This window comes from Microtus pennsylvanicus, chromosome 9 (assembly GCF_037038515.1).
Source record: "Microtus pennsylvanicus isolate mMicPen1 chromosome 9, mMicPen1.hap1, whole genome shotgun sequence".
NCBI lineage: Eukaryota > Metazoa > Chordata > Mammalia > Rodentia > Cricetidae > Microtus > Microtus pennsylvanicus.
Window position 1 is genome coordinate 877,876 of NC_134587.1, and position 21,003 is coordinate 898,878.

Here is a 21,003-nt window from a genome sequence, read left to right on the forward strand (position 1 = left end):
GCTACCCTGGTGAAAACTTGGGTTAACGAGCCATTTACATGTGCGATCCCTTGGCTAGACACGGCAGGCGTCCCCATAGCAAGGGTGCTAGAGAAGTTTAAGCTGTTTGGCTAAGGCTATTGCGCTCATAAGTTAGAACTCTGTCCGGAGCCCAAGAAGAAGGTACCCATCTATTTTGTCAGGAGAGATTTGAACTGAGGGGGTGAAAGGTTTTGATGCCACCTGCTGGTTGTGTGAAGGTGTCCTCTGAAGTATTCCTCTTTAAGGATAAGCCTGGGAGCAGCTCCTTAAGTGTCTGAGTTTTCAGACAAAGCTTAGGGTGGACAGTTGGTGAAGTAGGGAGAAGTGTCATGGGGCCCACAGAAGACCTCTGGGAATGAGGGGTACACAGGAAAGGAAAGGACCGAGAAGAAAGGAGAGTTGCCTAGGCAGAGGCTTCAATTTCCCTAGTGTCCTCTGCCTCTTGTTATGGGAAGGAGGTCTCTGCATCTGAAGTTTTCAGCATGACTTCTGGACCATATCACTTGATGGTGATGGCTCTTGGGGGCAGACCTGCCTGGGCACCCAAGATCTGGACAGCATTAGTTAGGTCTTAAAAGATTAATCTCCTGAGCCAGGCCCAGAGTCTTTACATGCTCCACAACCATGCCATTTACTTTTCTGTCTTTCACAGGACTCTCCTTCAGCAGTTTTGAGCTTGCTCTGGTGCGGGAAATGCAACCAAGAGACGGGATTGAGTCTCTACTCATGTTTAAGGACAAGATAATTGGTATCAGTGAAACCGCACAATGGGTCAGACAAGCTTTCTTTGGCTCCAGCACTCAGATGTTTCTGGCTTGTGTTTGCCCAGTTCTTTGTCCTGCCCACGGTCTCTCCAGTCCGATGTTAACAGTATTTATGATAGTATAGGTAACTCTGAATCCATGAGTTCAAGCTGTTAAAGTTATCTGAGTCTTCCTGGGCATAGTGGTTCATGCCCTTAATACCAGCACTTGGAAGGCAGGTAAAACCAAGTGAGCCAGAGACTAGCCTGCTCTAAAAAGGAGATTCCAGACAAGCCAGAGCTACATAGTGAGACCATTTGCCTGTGGGCCCTTCCCCCAAACAACAGCTTCTTGTCTGGCACAAAACAAACAGCTATTTGGCAGTATCTACTTTTTAAGTTTTTGGGGTATGGGTGTGGCTCGGTAGAGAGAGAGCTTGTCGAGCATTCACAACATAAAGCCAGATATGGTAGAGCAAACTTGTAATCCCAACACTATCAAGGTGGAGGCAGGAGGATCCCATGTTCAAAGTCACATAGCAAGTTAGAAGGCCAGCCTAGACTATAGAAGACAGTCATTTGTCCATGCCTCCGTGGTGTCCTTGATCAGCCTGTGGACTGTGAGCCCCTTGGCAAACCTATCTTCAAAAAATACATTATCGTTCATAACAGCAAAATTACAGTTATGAAGTAGCAACGAAAGTAATGGTCGGGGTCACCACAACATGAGGAACTGCATTAAGACATTGAGAACCACTGTTACAAGGTTGTGGTTCTCCCATTTTGAACTTTTATGTATGTTCTCTTACACTTCCAGCCACGTAGAAACACAGTTTCCTCAGAGTAGCCAAGTGTGTGTCACGTCACATGGTTCTGTCTGAATCTCTACAGCGAAGCCTTCCCTGACCCTTCAAATCTAGGCGAAGTTCCTCCTCAGCTTCCCTGTACTACAGTCCTTATCTTCTGTTGAGGTCACCTAGCTTCCTTCTAACCACTGAGCAGAAAAAAAAAAAAGCCAAAAAGTTGTCAGGCGATGGCTACCTTCCTTGTGCAACCCTGAAGATCAACACAATGCCTGGCAAGTAAAACGTACCTATAAGTATTTGCAATACCCATGGGGTGATCTGGAAATAAGGATGTAATATAAGAGATTTTTACCGCACATATATGGTCTTCCCCTGTGGGGGCTGAGAGCCTCCAAATCAACATTTCACTTCAGTACACGCCAACCATGTTCCTTAGATCACACTTCTGTGTTGATGCTATAGTTTTGAGCTATATCCCACTCCTGTTCCACTACCAGCCGAGTCTCAGCCCATAGATTTTCATTTTAGCCTCAAAGGTATCCATGAGTTGATTAAAACATTCTAGGACTAGGCATAACAAAACAAGGAGATGCAAGAAACTGGAACCCACCAAGTTGTGGAATAAGTTTGCACTAGCTGCTTATCCTGAGTCCAGATTAAAAAGTAGCCTCCTTAGGGGGAAGTCTGGGGATCCGGAAACAGGTGCTACCCATGGACAAGCTCACCAAAACCATGCCTCATGATTCCCTCCTTGTGAAACAGGTGGAGAATCTTGACACAAAGTAACTACTGCCTCCTAGGGGGTGTTTTAAAAAAAGAGACCCTTGCTGGTGCCTATTGGAACAGTACGGGACCCACACCTATGGAAGGAAAGCCAGCACAGTACCTCAGTTGTTTTTCCCCTTTTTATTAAAAATAGACCCAAACACTTTATGTATCATACAAAAGTTTCGTTCGCTGGTGGCAGTCACTGGAAAGACTGGTCCCACAGCGCCGATGATCCACCGCCTCCAAGGGACTGGGTCCCAGGGAGCAGTGGCTGAGCCTTGGGGAATTCCCTTAAAGACTGCTCTCTCTGGCAACAGCCAGCCACAGGTGGGGGCTGTTCTTGGGGCAGCTTTCCCCACCCCACCCAATGGCAAAGATTAGATACTTAAAAGTGCCTCTGTAGTGCCAAGGTAAACAGCGGAGTGAAATGGGAACCCCTGCAACTGATTTCCCAGGGTCTAGGGTTTGTGTTTTTCCTTCTATTGGCCCCATCTCTAGTCTTTTTTTTTTTTTAGACCAAGAATGGGGTTGAGTAAACTACCCTCAGACTCTGGGGCCCTGATATCTGAGACCAAAATTTCACTCCAACCTAGGTCTTTGCTATTCTGTGGTCTAGCCCCACCACCAGGGGTTTGTCCTGGTTATTAAAAAAAAGGCGGATCAAGGTTGATAACTCCGAGTCCTACCTGCCTGAGTTCACACCCTGCCATCACTCATCTCCTCTCCCCAGTTTCATATTTCCCTGACTGCTACCCGCTCCTGAGCCTTCACTACCCCTGGGGTATCGCTCCTGTTCCAAGGGGACCTGGTACTGCTGCGGTGGGGGGGAGGGAGGCGGTGGTCGTTTGGAGCCAGGTTTCCCCAGGGGTGGGCAGTACTCATGCTGGTGTGGACTGCTCACGGGGCCAGGGGACTGGTGTGAGGAAGGTGGGGCATGCGGAGGAGGGTCCCAGCCTGCTGAGCCCCCCTCAGTCCCAGCCGTTGTCCTTCACCATGTGTGACATCTCAATGATGTACTTCCCTTCTTTGTATTTCTGGCTGGTCTCAAAGGCTTGTTCCTGGTGGGGAGTAAGATGGTGACCATGGGAAAAGGGTGTCTTACACCTCCAGGCTCCTCTTCCCACACCTAGGCCAACCCGGTTCCAAGCTCCCTCTGTGGACCATGCAAAAGCCTGGTGTCTGCGCACTGGGTCTGGAGAGCCATGGGGACAATCTAGGAAGCGGCTCTCCTCAAATACTTACATATTTCCAGCCCAGTGTGGTCTTGCAGCTTTCGCAGAAAATGTCAGCTACCGAGTGGAGTCCTGTGAGCAGGAGGCGCTGTTCAGCTGGCCCACAACCCACGTTGACCCTGTCTCGGGAAACAAGGACCCAGCACACAGTAGGGTTGCTCTGTCAGTCCCAACCTACCCAGAAGGATTTCTATCTGGGGGGGGGGGGGACTAGAGCGTCCACCCCTTTAGGATCAGTGCTTGGGCCTTCTTTGACCCCGCACAACTTAAGACTGCTTTTCTGATCCTTTTGAAGGCTTGCCCCCATTTTGCAAAGAGAAAAGCAGCCGTAGCACAAGCAAACACACGCGCGCGCGCGCGCGCGCGCGCACACACACACACACACACACACACACACAAAGAAAGAGGTAGACTCACACGGAGTTAAACAGGTAGGCCCGGCCATGGCTCCCTTGGAAGGACTGTGGAAACAGGACAGACAGTGACCACTGGGTATGCCTCAACCCCACTGCCTAGATCCCGCTGGAGTGGCGGGAGACCTCAGGTGCTCCCATTGTCTCGAAGGGAAAGCCCGGGGAGGCAGGCGGCAGGCCCTCGCTTTAGCGTTACCTTGGAAATAAGCTCATCGTGTTTGGCCAGATGTGCTCGACAGTGGACACAACTGTAAGTACGGTGGCAGCGGGGAAGGTAGCTGCGGAAAGTCTTGGTGGGTAGACAGGCAGGGGCCGGGCCAGGGTCACAGCTGGGCATGACGGGCTGGAGGACGATGCCCTGGCGGGCTGGAGGGGCTGGTGCCGTGCAGCCCCCGCAGAGACGGTCGCAGGTAAAGCAGCGGAGCAGGTTGGCTAGAGCCGTGTTTCAGGACGGTAGAAGTGTGGGGGGGCTGCCCGGCCAGGGCCCCCCCAGACGAGAACCAGATAGAAATGGAAATCACCTGGTAAGAAACGAAGGTTCGTCAGGGGGGAGATGTGACCTCATGAGGAGCCGCTCTTGAGCAGTTAAAGAAGATGGGGCTCAGCTCACCTGGACCCTCCCACCTTCCCCATCGCCATCAGCCCTCAGCTTCCCATTGCACTTTCTGTCCCCTAGAGTCCCATTCTGTTCTGGCAGCGGTTCCAGGCATCTTGTGCCATGGCCAGGGAGTTGGTACCTCTTGCTCTCAAGAGGCAGCAGCAGCCTCCAGCATTTTCCACTGAGAACAGCCTGCTGGCACAGACACTGCCTTAGGAGCAACATTACCTGAGAGACTCCCCTGTGTCCAGTTCTGTGAGAAACTGCCCCCTCACCTGGGCTCAGAACCTTATCAAAGTGAAGTGCTCCTGAGTTGGGGTTGTTGGTTTTGTTTTTGTTTTTTCTCTCTCAGGGCCTCTGTTGGCAATACAATTGGCCCACATTTGGGGAAAGAAGGGAGGAGGAACAGGGAGATGGGTACACACACCCCACTTAGCCCTCTCCTGGAGTTATCCTGAGCCCTGGAACTCCACACAACTTGGTAGCTTCTTCAGTATCCCAGACCTTACACGTGGCTGTTCCTCAGTCTTGCATCCTGAGCTACATATCCCAGGCTAGAGGGAGCACTTGCTGTCTTCCTAGCCTCTGGCCCTCCGTAGCTCTGAGTTAAAGACAGGCATCTAGCCCTAGGAGAAAACTTATCTTTCTTCCATCAAGCCTGACAGCTGGACCCGTGGAAGATGGGCAGCACATCAGACCAGACTCCTGGGCTAAGCCAGACAGTGTGGCATCATGTGAGAGCAACATTAGTGGGAAACAACCGGGTAAGGGGACTCCTTATTTTTAAGAACTGGGCTTTGGGGCACAAGGCAGAAAATGGCAAACACTGGTGACTGGGCAGCAGCACGTGAAATAATTGCAGGGTTCTGATTAAGAATCTTGAGACGCTGGTATCTGCTCACCCTCCAGTCCCAATGTGGCTGAGGGTACTGCAGGCAGGGGATAAGGAGGGAGGTGTCCTCTGGTAACTCTGATAAGCAGGTGAGGTGCCCTATCCTGCAGCTGTGGGTGGGGTAGCTTGTGTCTCCTTCGGAGATGCCCGCTAACTGCTCTAGTGATGCTGGACCACCAAGCAGAGGAGGCAGTCATCACTCCAGTTGCCAGGACAAACGGGCTGATCTCCTGTCCTTTGTGGTGGCCATAAGCACCCCGACTGTTCTTTTCTCTTCAAGGGCTTGCCATGCAGTCTTTCCACAAATCCCCTTGAGTGAGACCATCTAGCTTCAGTTTCTGGTTCTCAACCGTTGGCTGGGTCCCAGGAAGACACCTTGGGCCAAATTCAGGGTGACATTGTGTTCTGGCCCTCCTTACTGTACAGTTCAGTGTCACTTTCTTGATCTGCCTTCAACTTTGCCTTCGAGTTCCCCTCAAGGTTCCACCTTTAAACACCTCCTTCAAGGGACTAGGAGAAGCCAGGTTTGCCCTCTCCCTCTATCTTCTGCTCCTTCCCCAGCCCTGTCCTTCCGTCATTGTCACGCCTCCTTCCCTGTCCCCTGCTTCTCAGTCCAGCAGAGGAGAAGCTGCAAAAAAGGCCAAAAAAAAAAATCCCAAGGAGGAGAGTTGGGGTCCTTTCTTCTCCCATCCCTGCCATCTCTCGTCATAGGGTGACGCTAATCAGACAAATGACTGGGGGCAGGAAAAAAACAACAAAGGTGAGTGCTGGGAAGAGGACGATCCGTGATGCTGAGCTGGGGCTGGACTGTAGGAGGTGGGGGGAGCAGAAGGGCTCGCAACTGGGAAAACTGGCAGCGGACGGCAGAAGTGATGAGGCAGAGGCCGATGGGACCAGGTGCGAATCCAGTGCCTCCCGGGAATTAAAAAAGGGGAGGGGGACTTGCGCGCACAATGGGTATATTCAATCGCTTGGAGGTTCTACCTCCCCCTGGGCCAGCATTTTCAGTATGGTATGGTCCGAATGATGAGCAGAGCAGCCAGCTTCCAGGGCGGGCTTTGGGGGTCTGCACCAGCAGCAAAAACAATCAACAGTGATGTCTGAAGCTTGGAGCCGAAGTTGCCGGGAAATAAGTGCGAGAGAATCGTCAGAGCTTGGGGAAGGATGGAGAAGCCTAGAGAGGAGCGGAGGCGCCAGGGAGGGGGAAGGGAGGACAAAGGGTGCATGAATAATGCTTTTGCAAAGGGGAGAAAGCAACACGCAGCAGGAAGAGAAGATTGGCAAAGGGGAAAAATTGATTTGGAGAAGGGCTGTCCCCTCACCTTGAGGTCTGCTCCAGAGATCTCCGTCTATCTCTCTCAATCCCTCTGCTCTCTCTTCTCTCTTCTCTTTCCGCTCCTTCAGTTGGGAAGGGGATGGGATTGGGTCGTTGTGGGTTTGAAGACTGGGACTGCAGGCTGGACAGCTGCTGGGGGCCAGAGGTGGCCTCTTGTTCTGTACCTCGGTCTGTGGGTAAATGTGGCTGTGTGTTGTGGAACTGCATCATAACACTGTGACTCATCCAACCCCCCACCCCCCTCACCTCCCACGTCAGAGCAGGGCTGGGAGACACAGGAGGCGGGTTGGGAGGGAGGGAGGGAGGGAAGGAGGGAGGGAGGGGGCAGGCATCGAGGGACCGGGCTAGAGGAGTGATGATAGGGAGTGGAGGCAGAGGGATGGCTGGTTTTGGGGTGTGGAGGCTGGTAATAGGCAAAAGGAGAGATGGGTTGTTAAGGAGCATGGCCCTGTGACCAAGGAAACCGAACCTGAGGGAAGGGCAGGGATGGAGTTAGGGAGGCAGGGCTGGGGAAGTGAGAGATAGAGAGCGAGAGCCAGGAGGTACACACACACACACACACACTCGATAGGGTACATTTTTCCACTTCAACTCTGACATCAGCTCTGATGTAGGCTAAAGGAGGATATACTAATTGTCATGGATGACAAACTGGGCTCTCCAGTGTGCTCAGTACTAAGCACTTGGAAGCTTTAGTATCTCAGTGTAATGCCTCCCAAAGAAGCCATAGGTCAAATATGACATCTTGCACCCAGGAAGCTCTTACCAACTACTGCCTCCAAAATAACGTGTGCTGTGAATGGAGACATATGGGACATAGGGTCTTGACTGGACTGTAGACTTTTGGAGGTAGGTCCTCAGGGAAACCTCTCTGCCCCCAAGACCGCAGCATCTAGTGTAAAACCCTGCACGTAGGAGAGACTTACAGAACAGGGCTTGCTTGCATCTTCAGGCAACGGCCAAGTGTCTGGCTTTGATCTCAAAGACTCCTGAGTCGAAATCTTAGCTCTGCCAATTATTCACCAGGAACCACGGGCAAGTGACTAATCCTCCTGCGCCACACAGCTCTTCGGCTCCGTGAAGCTAATGATATTTTACCTCACGGAGAAGTGACTGAGAGAGATAGCACGTACATTTCCAAAGGAGTGCCTCACACACAATAGGCACTAAGTAATGAGTGATGTGATTTTTTTTCTTTTGTTCCCTTTTTGGTTAACTTTTTAAGCTGGCGTCCAAATTGGAGAGTTTTGTTAGGAATGAGATAGTGTTACTTCGGAACAGCGTTCTCCATGTGGGCAAAGAGGCAAGCAGAAGGACTGTCAGTTCCAGGCCAGCCTGAGCTTCATGGTGACATCAGCAATAGAGAGCCCCAAACCAATACAAACAAAAACATTCTCAATTCATAACCCCTAAGCCTAGAGAATATGTACTATTAAATTTTTGATCTTTCAAGAGACATAATGCCAAATTTTTGCCTTGTAGAAAGATTACATTTTTTAAAATCAGCTTTCAGTTAAAATTCATCTGACTTAGAATACTTCCCATGTAGTACAGAACTGTGTCACTAAAACATGAACCCAGGATATGTCCCCAACACAAGACAAGCCCCCCCCCCTTTTTTTTTGGTTTTTCGAGACAGGGTTTCTCTGTGGTTTTGGAGCCTGTCCTGGAACTAGCTCTTGTAGACCAGGCTGGTCTCGAACTCACAGAGATCCGCCTGCCTCTGCCTTACAAGTGCTGGGATTAAAGGTGTGCGCCACCACCGTCCGGCTCAATTCCCCCTTTTTTTGGTTTGATTTGTTTTTCACAGAGGATACCTTTCTGAATATGAAAACTGTGGGTCGAGGCACGGACTATGGGCAATGAGAGATGCTGCTAGCTGGCTAAGGAGAGAGAGGGGGGTTCTGGATATTCAATCGGGAACAAGTCTGGGGGCAGTTAATTTTGAAAAGACAATGCGTGTATCATGAGGGTAGTACTAGAGGCCTGGATGTGAGAAGAACTGGAAGGAAGACAAAGAAGCTGAGTTGAGAGGATCCCAGTTAGAGGCCATCCTGAACTACACAGTGAGTTTCAGGCCATTCTGGGCTAGTGTGTGAAACTCTATCTCAGACAGACAGGCTGGCTATGAAGGTGCATGCCTGTAACCCCAGCATTTCATAGGTAGAAATAGGAGGAGCAGGCATTCAAGGCTCTCAGAAAAACAAAATCCAGAGGGAAAGGTGGAGAGGGGCAGGGGAAGTTTTGTCTGGGCAACAGAAATTAAAGGAAATACGGGCGCTATAGAGAGGCTCAGCAGGTAAATGCACTTGCTGCCAACACCTGCCTGAAAACCGAGTTCAATCTCCAGACAGAATCTATGAAATAGAAGGACAGAGACAACTTTGAAATGTTGCTCTCTGGCATCTACACGACCACTGTGGCCACTGCCCCCCCCCCATCATTGCATTAGATAGATCAGACAAAGGAGAAAGGAAAACTAGGGGAAGGAACCAGCCTTGAGAGAAAAGGGAAGGTCCTTAGGGCATGGACTTAAAGCTGGTAACCAAAAGGATATCCATCAATTTAAATCAACAGAAGAACAAAATGATCAAAGATTTAGCTGTAGAGGAGAAGGAGTGGGACCCAGACAGGATGGGTTGGTGGTGGGGTGGAGATGGCAGGACTGTCTAGTGAGACTGGAAATGGCGAGAGTGGGCAAGCACTGATGATTGGTAGGCTCTGTCCTTTTTCTGTATTCAAGAGAAGTGGAGAGCCATCTCAAAGGGAGGAGAGGGCTCTTCCTAAAGTCAGCTTGAGGTGGTTATGCAATATCCATATAAAGATGACCTTCAGGTAACTGGGAGACATCACCTTGAGGGAGTGTGTGGAGGCAAAGAAGACTCAGGAGAATGTGTTCCAAAGAAAGGATGAGCTCCTTTGGGAGGCTACAAGTTTGCTAATGAAGTCTAGTGCTAAAATTCTGAAGAATGGTAAAGGATCAGCCTATGCCTAATAGTTCATTAAAAAGCTAATGTCTGGAGCAGAGAAAAATGTAAACCTCAATAAAAAATTAATACAATGTAAAATAAAAAGCTAATGTCTACATGGTGAATAAATGAAATAAATCAAATCCCCAAAGAAAACGGTGAGAGGTGACAACTTACCTGCCTGAAAACAGAGCGCTACATAGGGCCAGGAAGAGAAAGGTAGACCAGAAAGCCTTTAATCCCAGGACTCAAGAGGCAGAGGCAGGCAGATCTCTGTGAGTTCGAGGCCAGTATAGTACACAGAGCAAGTTCCAGGACAGCCAAGGCTACACAAGAAACCCTATCTCAAAAACCAAACCAAAACAACGAGGGGGGGGGATAAAGAGAAAGAAGCAATACCTGTAATGACAGTTACCATAACTACCGCACAGGTTCTAGGTGGAATTAAACGAACATGTACCCTTTGCACCTGCGCAGTCATGGAACAATACCTAACAGCTAAAACCAAGCAATTGTTTGCCCATTATTATAAATGGATCCAACTCCCTAAGTTCTTGGTTTGAATCTGTTTTAGTTACATTTCTCATTGCTATGATGAAATACTTGACACAAAAGCAACTGAAAGGAACTTCTATTTTGACACACAGTTTGGGAGGCAGAGTCCATCGTCACAGGGAGGCCGCAGCAATGGGAACCACTACTAGCTGTGGTGTTGGAACCTTGCTCACATCTGGCCAGATGAGGAAGCAGACAGTGCTTTTCCTCTTCCGATTCAGCCCAGGACCCCAGCCCCGGAACGGTACTGCCCACCTTCAGAGTGAATCTTCCCTCTTTGGTCTCATGCTCTTCTGAAATCTTTTCACAGACACACCCAAAAGAGCGCCTCACTGGTGTTGCTCACAGGGTTTACTAATCCAATCAAGCTGGAAAGCAAAGTTAACCACTAAGAAGCCAACCTCTAAGCCTCATAGTGGTGCACACTTTAAACCCAGCACTCTGGAGGCAGAGGCAGGTGGATCTCTGTTGAGGCTAGCCTGGTCTATGTAGTGAGTTCCAGGATAGTCAGGACAGCGAGACACTGTCCGGAAAAACAAAACAAAAACAACAAAACAAAACCCCTACATTTACTAATAACTGAATGTTTGGGCAAATGCCACCGATTATCTTAGTTTCCTCCCCAAAGGAAACTGGACATAATATACCTACCTGGGTTTGAGGGTGTTGTGACATAAGACACTTGAAAAAACTTGGGAAACACTGTATGAATAAATGAAATTTTTATAGTCTCTCCAGCCTACAATAAAAACCTAAAAGTTGCCAGGCGGTGGTGGCGCACACCTTTAATCTCGGGAGGCCAAGTCAGGTGGACTTCCATGAGTTCAAGGCCAGCCTGGTCTACAAGAGCTAGTTCCAGGACAGCAAGGACTGTTACACAGAGAAACCTAATTAAAAGGCTAACTCAGATACTTGCTAGATAGGCAATGTGTTTAGTGCTTTACATATATCTCATCCAATCTTCAAAACAACTTTAAGAGGTCGAATACTGTTATTATTCCCGTTTTACAGACAAGAGACATCTCAGGGAAAGGAAGCCTGTGATTTATCCAGTCAAGCAGTGAGCCAACAAGATTCCAAAAAGGCCCATTCTTGTGAAAAGTGGATTGTGTAGACGTGGGGGAATCGGTTAGCAGTGGTGTAAATGACTGACCTTGTATAACTGTCGGATTTACCTACAGAACAGTCCAGACTCTGGCAGAGGTTGATGGATAATGACTGATTAATAAGGTAAATGGAGGAAATCACTGGGCTTTTATTCTACGTTTATCAAAGTAAACAAGCGCAAACAAACAAAAACAACGATCCTGGCTTCGTGGCTCAAGTCTCTAAAATTCCAGCATTCTGAAGGCCGGAGGCAGGAGAAATCACCGCGAGTCCACGGTTGGCTAGCCTGGGCTACAGTTAGACCAGAAAAGAAAGAACTAGGGAAAACAATTTACACTTGGTTCCTTCTACACGACAGGAACCAACAGGCGGAGGCTGTCAGCTCTGCGCAGCCTCAAAGGGGTGTGATTGCTGCCAATGTCCCTCCGCCTGGGTCTCCTGCTGAAGCTGGGTTTTGCTAACTTTCTGACTCATGGTCTAGGCTAGCCGAGGATCCAGCCCGTGAGGCGTCTCCCTTTCGGGTCGTCCTTCGCTTTCCTGGACAGCAGATGGGGACAGACCACGTACCCGCCTCCGGCGCGTGGGCGCACCGGCAACGCCTCCTCCCCGCCTCCTGCGGTCTTCCCGCACCAAGTGACGGCGATGCCCCGCCCACCTCTCGCGTCACGGCACAATCCTTGAACTACGACTCCCAGAGGGCCGAGCGGCGGTGCGAGCTCGCTCCTCCATCCAACTACAAGTCCCAAGAGGCTTTACGCGACAGCGCCTTCTCCCACCGCGCAAGAACGGAACCGCGTTTGCTTTCCGGCTGGTCTCTAAGTGAGCATTGTGTGTGGTTGTGCTGTGGTCCTGTACGGACGCTTCTGTCACGTTTATTTAGCGCCTGTGGTTGTGCAGGTAAGGCTTAATTAAGGACTTCAGCTCACTTCTGCGAGGCCTGGGTAGATTTCATTGCTGGAGATAACTGCCACAAATGCTGAACCTGGAAGTGCGGTTCAGAATTAGAACTAGTAACTTACGTTTCTTTGGTAGATTGTAATTTACGGTGTTTTTTGTTTTGTTTTTCCTACTGTGATCGCTGTTACGCGAGGACGTGTAAGTTCCCACCGTATGATAGCTGAAGAGTTGGTTCAGGTGTAGATTGGACTATAGTAGCTACTAGGAGTCCCAGAGCCGGACGTGCAAATGTTTTCTTAGTCTGAACCCTGTGTCCTGTTCTTTGCACACTATTCAGAGTCTAGCTTCTTCTCGGCTAAGAGAGTTGGAGAGCGGGCATCTGTTATTTCTTTTCCAATAGAATGATGGAGTCGGTGATGGTGGCGCACGCCTTTAATCCCAGCACTTGGGAGGCGGGGTTCAAGGCCAGCCTGGTCTTCCCAGCCAGTTCAGAACAGAGCTACACAGAGGAACCCTGACTCGAAAAAAAAAAAAAAAAAAAGAAGAAGGAATGATGGAGAGAAACCAGTGCGGTCAAGTCTCTTGTTAACAAAATTTAACAAACTCTGTAGGGAGTATTCTCTGTGTAACCTAGTCATTCATTCACTCAGTGTTTTCTGTCGAGATGCCCTACTATTCTACCTACTAGAGATAGGGTAGCAAACAAAAATACCTCTTCTAGCTGTGGGGAGACTGAATGAAAACAAATACCCAGTTGTAGTGGCATTTCATTTGTATTTTAATAGATAAAGCTTGCCTGAAGATCAGAGAGTAAAACAACTCCACTGGTTAGCCTTACAGACCAGGCAGTGGTGACAGGCACCTTTAATACCAGTAGCCACATTAGTTGCCATAGAAACGAGGCGGTGCACGCCTTAATCCCAGCCCTAAAAGGGAATATAAAACAGGAGGAGGCAGCTCACAGACGCAGTCTCATTCTGAGATTATTGGAGGCAGGATCAGGATCGTCATCTCAGGTAAGAGCCAGTGGCTGGCTGTTTTGCTTTTCGGATCTTCAGGTTGAACCTGGATTCTCTCTGAGTTTTTATTCATTAGTCCTTGCCTCACCCAGTGAGTCGTAAGGCAATGAGAACTGTGCAGAAAAGATAAAGGGATGAAACGATTGGAAGATAATATTAATTATACATGCTTGGCCGATAGCTCAGGCTGTTACTAATTAGCTCTTACAACTTAACCTATTTCTATTAATCCATGTGCTGTCCCGGGGCTAGTAACATCTCTATTCCATTTTGTGTGTCCAACTCATTCTGCATCTGGCTAGGGACTGCTCTGACTCCGTCCTTCCTCTTCCCAGCATTCTCCTTCTGTCGGGCTGTCTTTCCCAATCTCTTTCTGCCCAGCTATCGGCCAGCTTTTTATTAACAATTATAGCAGTAGCCGGGCGGTGGTGGCGCACGCCTTTAATCCCAGCACTCGGGAGGCAGAGGCAGGCGGATCTCTGTGAGTTCGAGACCAGCCTGGTCTACAGCGCTCTAAAGCCACAGAGAAACCCTGTCTCGAAAAACAAAAAAAAAAAAAAAAAAAAAAACAAAAAAAACAACCCCAACCAATTATAGCAGTACATATTTACAGTGTAGAAAGATTGTACCACAGCAGTGGCCCGATGGATCTGATGTTTAATTTGGGTTCTAGGCATAGCAGCTACACAGGAAAGATGAGTGAAGAATCCAATGATGACAAGAAGCCAACGACTAAATTTGAACTGGAACGAGAAACAGAGCTTCGATTTGAGGTGGAGGCATCTCAGTCAGTTCAGCTGGAGTTGCTGGCTGGCATGGCAGAGATCTTTGGCACAGAGCTGACCAGAAACAAGAAATTCACCTTTGATGCTGGTGCCAAGGTGGCTGTTTTCACTTGGCATGGCTGTTCTCTGCAGTTGAGTGGCCGGACCGAGGTGGCTTATGTCTCTAAGGACACGCCCATGTTGCTTTACCTCAACACGCATACCGCCTTGGAGCAGATGCGGAGGCAGGCGGAAAAGGAAGAAGAGCGAGGCCCCCGCGTGATGGTTGTGGGCCCTACTGATGTGGGCAAGTCCACGGTGTGCCGGCTGCTCCTCAACTACGCAGTACGCTTGGGCCGCCGTCCTACGTATGTGGAGCTGGATGTGGGCCAGGGCTCTGTGTCCATCCCTGGAACCATGGGGGCCCTCTACATCGAGCGGCCCGCAGACGTGGAGGAAGGTTTCTCCATCCAGGCCCCTCTTGTGTATCATTTTGGCTCCACTACTCCTGGCACCAACATTAAGCTTTATAATAAGGTCAGTGCTGAAGCTAAGGTAGGATGAAGGGAAAACTTAAATCGGGGTAGGAAGTAGGGCATTTTGTTACTTAAAATAGAAGAAATTAGCCGTGTGGTTGTGGCGCTCGCCTTTAATCCCAGCACTCGGAGGCAGAGGTCTCTGAGTTTAAGGCCAGCCTGGTCTACAAGAGCTAGTTCCAGGACAGGCTCCAGAGCTACAGAGAAACAATAAATTTTCACCCTCAAACTTAATCACTTTGGATTTAGAAGAAATCTAAACCTAAGTCAGCTTCAACTTTTTTTTTCCCTTTAGAAAACCAAGCATTTTTTTTTTTATATTTAATTAGTTTATTTATTTGTGTTTTTCGAGGCAGGGTTTCCTCTAAGTAGCCTTATCTGTTCTGGAACTTGCTCAGTAGACCAGTCTGGCCTTGAACTCCGAGAGTGAGCTGCCTCTGCCTCCAGAGTGCTGGGATTAAAGGCGTTTGTCACCATCTCCCGGCTTTATTTTATTTTATTTGGTTTTAGGCTAGAGTCTTGTACTGAGACCCTGTCTCATAAGAGAAAGAAAGAAAGAAAGAAAGAAAGAAAGAAAGAAAGAAAGAAAGAAAGAAGAAAAGTGGGGAGAGGGGGGGCTTAGGATGTAGTTTCCTCACCACGCACATTTCAAGACTTGTGGTTGGGTTCCCAGTCCTGTACACAGGTACTAATTTCTCTAAAAAGGAACTGAAATAGATGGATTTGGGAACTGGAGAGATGGCTCGGTGAAGACAAGCCTTGGCTGCCCTTCCACAGGACCTGGGTTCAATTCCAGGGTCCAAGCACCCACATGACAGCCTGTAACTGTGTAACTTCAGTTCCAGGGAATCTGACACCCTCAGACAGACATTCATGCAGACAAAATACCAAACCAGTGCACATAAATTTGTCTGTGTTTTTATTTTATCTGTCTTGTGTTTTCATTTTGATCTTTTCCAGATTACGTCTCGTTTAGCCGACGTGTTCAACCAGCGGTGTGAGGTGAACAGAAGGGCTTCTGTGAGCGGCTGCGTCATCAACACCTGCGGCTGGGTCAAGGGCTCCGGGTACCAGGCCCTAGTGCACGCAGCTTCAGCCTTCGAGGTGGACGTGGTGGTGGTTCTGGATCAAGAACGACTGTACAACGAACTGAAAAGGGACCTGCCTCATTTTGTTCGAACTGTGTTGCTTCCAAAATCAGGGGGTGTGGTAGAACGCTCCAAGGACTTCCGGCGGGAATGTAGGGATGAGCGCATCCGTGAGTATTTCTACGGATTCCGGGGCTGTTTCTATCCCCATGCCTTCAATGTCAAATTTTCTGATGTGAAAATCTACAAAGTTGGGGCACCTACCATCCCAGACTCCTGTTTACCTCTGGGCATGTCTCAGGAAGACAATCAGCTCAAGTTAGTACCTGTCACCCCTGGCAGAGATATGGTGCACCATCTCCTGAGTGTCAGTACGGCTGAGGGGACAGAGGAGAACCTTTCTGAGACAAGCGTGGCTGGGTTCATTGTGGTGACCAGTGTGGATCTGGAACACCAGGTGTTTACTGTGCTGTCTCCAGCCCCCCGCCCGCTGCCTAAGAACTTTCTTCTCATCATGGACATCCGGTTCATGGATCTCAAGTAGTGTTAGCAAGAGCCTCACTTTCTGGACCATGGAAATCTGGCCATCACCCAAGGCAGAGGGAATGAGATTTGGGGACCTTAAGGAGCCGACGAGGAACAACTCGTAGGAAGCACAGGCTCTGCCTCTGAAGACAACGGTAAGAGCCAGACTCCTGTACTCTGAATCAAAAGGAGAGACTACGAAAAGAAAATAACTATTTTTTTAAAGATCACCTAAGGTGCCACTTTAAATATTCCAAGACCCTGGATAATTCCATGTCTTCCACTGTGCTACCTACCATGAGGGGATTTTTGTTACTGCTTTCTGGTCCATATATAGTTCTGGTTATAACCAGATGAAAGTGAGATAAAGTTCAAACTTGAAAATAATTATTTTAATAAATATCATTGCCATATTGTAAGTTGTTGTGATTCTTTTTTAATTTCATTTTTCTACCGAAGCATTATAGAAACTATAGGAAGGATTTATTGCTAAAGCGTTGTGAGGAGGAGAAACCCAAGAACCTACTTGTGAGCTGAGCATGTTTGTTTGTTTGTTTGTTTATTTTTTTGAGACACAGTTTTCTTGTGTACCCTTGCTTGTCCTGAAACTCACTCTAGACCAGGCTGGCCTCAGACTCATAGAGATGGAGCCTGCTTCTACTTCCTGAGTGCTGGTGATAAAGGTGTGTGCCACCACGCCTACCTGCCAAGCATGTTTTTATGATGTTTCCCTCTTGCTTCACACTTAGATGGTAAACCTGTTTCCAGTGCTGGGTGTACTCTGAGATTCGAGACTGGCAATAATCTTGGGATGGTTTCAGCTCTATTTCCTATAGATAGCCCAATGCCTTTAAAAAAAATTACGTATGAGTGCTCTGTCTGCATGCCTACATGCTAGACAAGAGCATCAAGGCATCCAATTTTTAAAAATTTATTATTTATGTATGCTGAGCTGTCTGCACTCCTACCTGCCAGAAGAGGGCATCAGACCCCATTTTAGTTGGTTGTGAGCTACAATGTAGGTACTGGAAATTGAACTCAGGACCTCTGGAAGAGCAGAGCTCTTAACTGCTGAGCCATCTCTCCATCTCCCAGTCATTACCTTTTTGTTAAGCTATCCTTCCTGTTGTCTGTTTGTCTAGAATCAAGTTCCTGTGTTCAAATGTACTAAAGATTTTGGGTATAAAGCTGGGCAATGCATACAATGTTCTGCCTGCATGTATGCTTGCAGGCCAGAAGAGGGCACCAGATCTCACTACTGATAGTTGTGAGCCACCATGGGGTTGTTGTTAATTGAACTCAGGATCTCCAGAAGAGCAGCCAGAGCTCTTGATCTCTGAGCCTCTCTCCAGCCCTATCCCCCAATTCTTTACTGTGCACATGTGTACGCATTAGAAACTTCCAAGTGGGGAACAAAATAAAGTTTTATGAAACTTGCAGCAAAAGAATAAAAAAGGCAAGTCAGATACAGAAGCTTAAATTTGGGCATATGGGACAGTCAGGAAGGGCCCTTTCTGAGAGTACATCCCCAGAAGACCTGGAAAAGTTAAACGGCACTTATGCAAAAGTTTCCTCAGAGAGGAAACTACAAAATCCTAAAAAAGAAAACTGAGCTTAGTGAAGGAGAAAGCAGTGTTGTTGGGTGTAATGAACCAAACAAAGTAAAGGTGAGGCTGGAGGGAGCTGGAGAGACAGAGAAAGTGCTCATGAATCCGAGTCAAGCAGACTACCCATCCACAGCAGCAGGAGACACAGGACTAGGGCCATTCAGCCAAGCAACGATGCAGGGTACTTCACACTCGACAGACTTCCTTCCGGCATCGTCATACTTGGTTTTGGTTGATTTTCCTACTGCTTACTTCCCTGTCCTCTGTCCCTGTCTGCCTCCAGGATCACCCCCCCAACACGTTTTTTAACCCAGTCTTCATTTTGAAGATTGCCCTGTGGAGAATTTACTACAGGGGGCAGGTCTCTGGAGAAGCCAGGGACCAATGGGGTGTTTTCCTGTCGGTATCAAGGTGTGACTCGGTGGGGGGCAGAATGATGGCTGCAGATGAGGGGAGTGTGACCCTCTGTGCTTGGGGATATTTGAACGTCCAATGGCTAGGACTTGCTGGTGAGAGTGAGGATTAGAAAATGGGATCGAGGAGGATGACTCGTGGTAGGGTCTGTGTGTGTGTGTGTGTTTCATTTTATGTGTATGAATATTTTGCTTGTGAGGTGACTGGGGAGGTCAGAACAGGGTGTCAGATCCTGACCTGAAATTTAGCCTGTGAGTGCTTTCTGGGTGCTGGGAATCTCTGTAACAGCTCTGCCAGTCCTGGAACTCACTCTGTAGACCAGGCTGGCCTTGAACTCAGAGATCAACCTGCCTCTGCCTTCTAAGTGCTGGGATTAAACATATGCCTGACCATTTAGTGCTCTTGACTGCTGAATGCATGTGTGCACTGTTGAGACAAGGATCACTCTCAGACTCAGTGTGCAGCCTGCAGAATTCCTCCACAGTACATGTGCTGGAGTTACTACATGTGCCACCATATCTGGCTTAGATAAGTTTTTAAACAATTTATGTCTTATGTATGAATGCCTTGCAAGTATACCTGCATCCCAGAAGAGGGCATCAGATCCTATTATAGATGGTTGTGAGCTACCATGTGGTGGCTAGGAATTGAACTCAGACTTTCTGGAAAAGCAGTCAGTGCTCTTAACTGCTGAGCCATCTCTCCAGCTCCATAAAAATTTTTAAATTTTTTAACTATTTTTTAATTAATTAATTATTAATTTTGAGACAGGGTTTCTCTGTGTAACAGTCCAGGCTGTCCTGGAACTCTTTGTAGACCAGGCAGGCCTCCAATTTACTGAGATCTGCTTGCTAGCTAACTCAGCCTCCTGACTCAAGGTTAATTTTATTAGCACAAATGCAAACTCGGGGATCACAGTGTGATCGAATATCTCCCAACATACAGAAAGTATTTTAAGCACTGTAATTTAGTAATTTACGTGCTGTGAAGATGGAAATGAGGAACAAGAGATGGAGGTAAGAGGCCAAAAAGGGCTGGGATGCAGTTCTAGGGGCACAGCTTCTGCTCAGCGGCATAAGGCTTTGGATTCCACTCTCAGCACTGGAAAAAGAAACAGGCTGGTGATGTGTGGGTGGGGCAGAACGTGAAGCATACTGGGAACCAACCAAAGAAACCTCCCGGAAGCACTGATGTGGATCAAAACTGGCCTTGGAAAGCAGTCTTGGCATGGTGGGGGATAAACTTTCAAGGTACTGCACACGGAGGATGTTAGGTACAGACTTATCTTTCAAGAGTTGGCAAGACGGTTTAGCAGATAAAGGCACGGTTGCTAAACCTGACAGCCTGGAGAGAACTGACTCCCACAAGTTGTCCTCTGACCTCGATACCTGTTCTGTGTCACGTGTGTGCCTCTTCTACCTCACGAAAAGAAGGAAGAAAGTATGCAGTGAAGGGAAAAGGATCCAGAGAACAAAGAGAAGGACTGTCTTTTTGTTGGAGAGAGGCTGCTTGCTGGTTCCCAGCTCCTCTCCACTTGTTCTCCCCAGCCGCCCAGAACTGAAATAATCACACAGAAACTATTAACTAAATTACTGCTTTGCCCATTAGCTCTAACTTCTTATTGGCTAACTCTTACATATTAATTTAATCCATTTTTATTAATTTGTGTATTGCCACGTGGCTGTGGCTTACCAGGTAAAGTTTGGGCATCTGTCTCCAGTGGGGCTCCATTGCTTCTCTGACTCCACCTTCTCTCTCATTCAGCGTAGTTTTCCCTGCCTAGCTGTGTTCCTGTACAGCTCTGCTATAGGCACAAAGCAGTTACTTTATTTATCAATGGTAATCACAGCACACAGAGGGAAATCCTACACCATCGTTTGAAAGCTTACGTTTGGCAAGTATGCCAAGCATCCAACCCAGGGCCTTGCAAATGCTAAGCCCAAATTCTGTCAGTGAGCTTCACCCCCAGCTCCAAAAAAATTATTTCAAGAGGACAAGGAGCGAAGATAGGATTTTAACATGAAGAAGTTAAAAAATGCAATCATTTTTACACTGCTGAAGGAAGGCATTCTTTGGAGCCTGTCCTGGAACTAGCTCTTGTAGACCAGGCTGGCCTCGAACTCAGAGATCAGAGTGCTGGGAATAAGGCATGTACCATTACCACACAAGGTGAAGGAAGGCATTCTTTTTGCTAAGTTAACCCTGGCACTGGCTTGCCATATACAGACATACGGAAACTCAGGTGAAGGGCATTTTGAAAAAGCATAGAAACGTGGCACGAGAGAAAGCACCAGGTATTTCTTGACATACTTGTCAAAAAGTAATTAATTTCAAATGTGATGATCTGGATAATATATTGTTCTGGTCTTCTTCTCCTCCTTCTTCTTCTTTTGAGACAGGGTTTCTCTGTATAGCCTAGTCTGTCCTGGAATTTGCCTATAGACCAGGCTGACCTTGAACACACAGTTTTTGTGTTACACCCTATGAAATGTGGGGTACACATTTTGTGATCTTGAGGAGAATGGAATCTCTGTTAATCCTTGGGACAGAGATTACGCTTTGCTAGTGCTCATCAGCTGAAACTGAGCTTAACAACCCAGCAGTCTAACGTCTCCAGAGATGCTAAGACATTCAGTACCTCTGGCTGGATGGTGGGATGCTTTTTCCATTTGGTGTGCCCTGGCCAACAGACATGATTGTTCGCCCAGGTTCTG

At 48.1% G+C, this 21,003-nt stretch overlaps 2 protein-coding genes across 2 annotated transcripts; one reads left to right on the forward strand and one right to left on the reverse strand.

Moving 5' to 3' along the window:
• Nucleotides 1-2,459: 2,459 nt before the first annotated feature.
• Nucleotides 2,460-7,052, reverse strand: Ypel4 (yippee like 4). The gene is made up of 5 exons (XM_075984698.1): nt 6,795-7,052; nt 4,179-4,503; nt 3,987-4,030; nt 3,580-3,688; nt 2,460-3,395 (listed from the first exon to the last, which is right to left on the reverse strand). Exons 2-5 carry the CDS (start codon nt 4,317-4,319, stop codon nt 3,306-3,308), a joined length of 384 nt encoding a protein of 127 aa, XP_075840813.1. The 5' UTR covers nt 4,320-4,503; nt 6,795-7,052; the 3' UTR covers nt 2,460-3,305.
• Clp1 (cleavage factor polyribonucleotide kinase subunit 1) lies at nt 6,052-16,687 on the forward strand. Its single transcript, XM_075984697.1, has 4 exons — nt 6,052-6,232; nt 11,921-12,336; nt 14,029-14,656; nt 15,616-16,687. The coding sequence occupies exons 3-4, from the start codon at nt 14,051-14,053 to the stop codon at nt 16,285-16,287; spliced, it is 1,278 nt and encodes a 425-aa protein (XP_075840812.1). The 5' UTR covers nt 6,052-6,232; nt 11,921-12,336; nt 14,029-14,050; the 3' UTR covers nt 16,288-16,687.
• Nucleotides 16,688-21,003: the final 4,316 nt, after the last annotated feature.